The sequence below is a fragment of the Tribolium madens genome, unplaced genomic scaffold, assembly GCF_015345945.1.
Source record: "Tribolium madens isolate multiple individuals breed KSU strain unplaced genomic scaffold, Tmad_KSU_1.1 Scaffold_1;HRSCAF=32;Tcas5.2_LG8, whole genome shotgun sequence".
In the NCBI taxonomy this organism is placed as follows: domain Eukaryota; kingdom Metazoa; phylum Arthropoda; class Insecta; order Coleoptera; family Tenebrionidae; genus Tribolium; species Tribolium madens.
In genome coordinates this window covers 2,193,088-2,194,645 of record NW_025400984.1, presented here as the reverse complement: position 1 = coordinate 2,194,645, position 1,558 = coordinate 2,193,088, and the positions used below count along the sequence as shown (strand labels likewise).

The window sequence follows — 1,558 nt, the reverse complement described above, 5'->3', positions numbered from 1 at the left end:
AACCAAGCGTATWGTATGTATAGTATTCTCAGAATATTTATCAAAATCACGTACATTCTGTTTGGCGCTATACATTAATCACGTGAGGCCAGAAATGTCATTTAGGACATCCTCGTCAGGAAAAAGCGKCAATTTAAAATTTATGAAATGTAATTCAAAAAAAGCACAAAAAGCTTTGTTTTCGCTAGTACTTTGTACCGCGTGCAAATTAATTGCGTTTTTTGATACGTTTCGACAATTGTTTACCTGAAATTTTGTGTCTTACTTTTTGCGGCTATTTGTTAGAACATTTAGAAGCGTTTTGTTAGAGATGGAAGTAAGTTAAACTGAAATTTATAAATTTGACATGTTATACAACATTCCAGTTTACATATTAATTAATAATAACAGTTTTATTCGTCGGTTTTCATATCACTCGGTTCGTGATAAAAATGTAAATAGTAGTTTCTTATTTCGTTCATAAAAATTTAAGTTGGAACGAGTTTGTAGAAAAACAAAAAGTTTTTTTTATTTAAAATAGCAACCACTATTGTCCCTGCCGAGACTGAGATAGAAAAAGGCGGGTTAACTTCGAATTTGAAACTGAAATTTGTTTTCAAATAATACACACACAATATTTGCCAACCCATTATTTTTAATTAAAATTAAAAATATTATACAGGGTGTTTCACACAACTTTACGAGGCTTGCATCTAATGTACGCACCCAAATATACAAAATTCACAAAACACTAGATAGGTACAGAAAATATACATTTAATTATTTAATTTTTGGAAACCCATGACAGTAGTTGTCAAACTAATCACTGTTTCACTAATAGTCATAAACTGCAGATTTTCAYAAACAATTATCATTTATTCTATCAAGAGATGGCATAATTATGATTCTATTTTAACTATCTTAATCACTAACTAACTAAAAATGTTTTAAAGGGCGAACAAACTAGAAAAGATTATTCAATTTTTCAAAATTTTTAATCGAGTTTGTATCGGAATATGTATTATTGATTGCATTTTAGAGGCGCTGGCCTCGTAAAATTATGTGAAACACCCTGTATTCTCAGTTTATAAATGACCAGATTCGTACAATCTGATTAAAAAAAAAAATAAAGTTTTAAAAGCAAGACCAATTCATCAATTTCAAATATCACATTTCAATGCAAGACCAAAACTTCATAACTTTTAAACATTATTTCCTTACCATTGTAAGGAACATAAAGGCACTTGTGAGATGAATGTACCTACGACAAAAATATGAAAATTGGCACTAATATGACACTACATACCTACCTTTCCAACTTTCGTAACACCCCCCATATTTACTCGACCAATATACAAAGTTTCTCCAGAAGCTGTTTTTCCAGCAGGGATTGCTCCTGCTGGTACTTGTCCATCTCTTGACGGCAACCAACACATTTTTTTTTCGCATAAAATCTAAATTAATCAAGGTTAACACAAGAAGGCAACAATTTTAAAATTACCTTGAAATCATTAACTTTTATTTCACGTCCATCATAACTGACATATGCTTCTCGTCTTCTAGGAATAATTTTACATGG

At 30.5% G+C, this 1,558-nt stretch overlaps 1 protein-coding gene across 1 annotated transcript; it reads right to left on the bottom strand.

Annotated features, from left to right (window-relative positions):
• Positions 1-1,086: 1,086 nt before the first annotated feature.
• LOC123003856 (natterin-3-like) lies at positions 1,087-1,552 on the bottom strand (the record flags this gene model as incomplete). The annotated part of the gene is made up of 3 exons (XM_044396883.1): positions 1,087-1,240; positions 1,290-1,433; positions 1,481-1,552. Coding segments are annotated over 3 exons (303 nt in total), but the record flags the coding sequence as incomplete, so codon positions are not given.
• Positions 1,553-1,558: the final 6 nt, after the last annotated feature.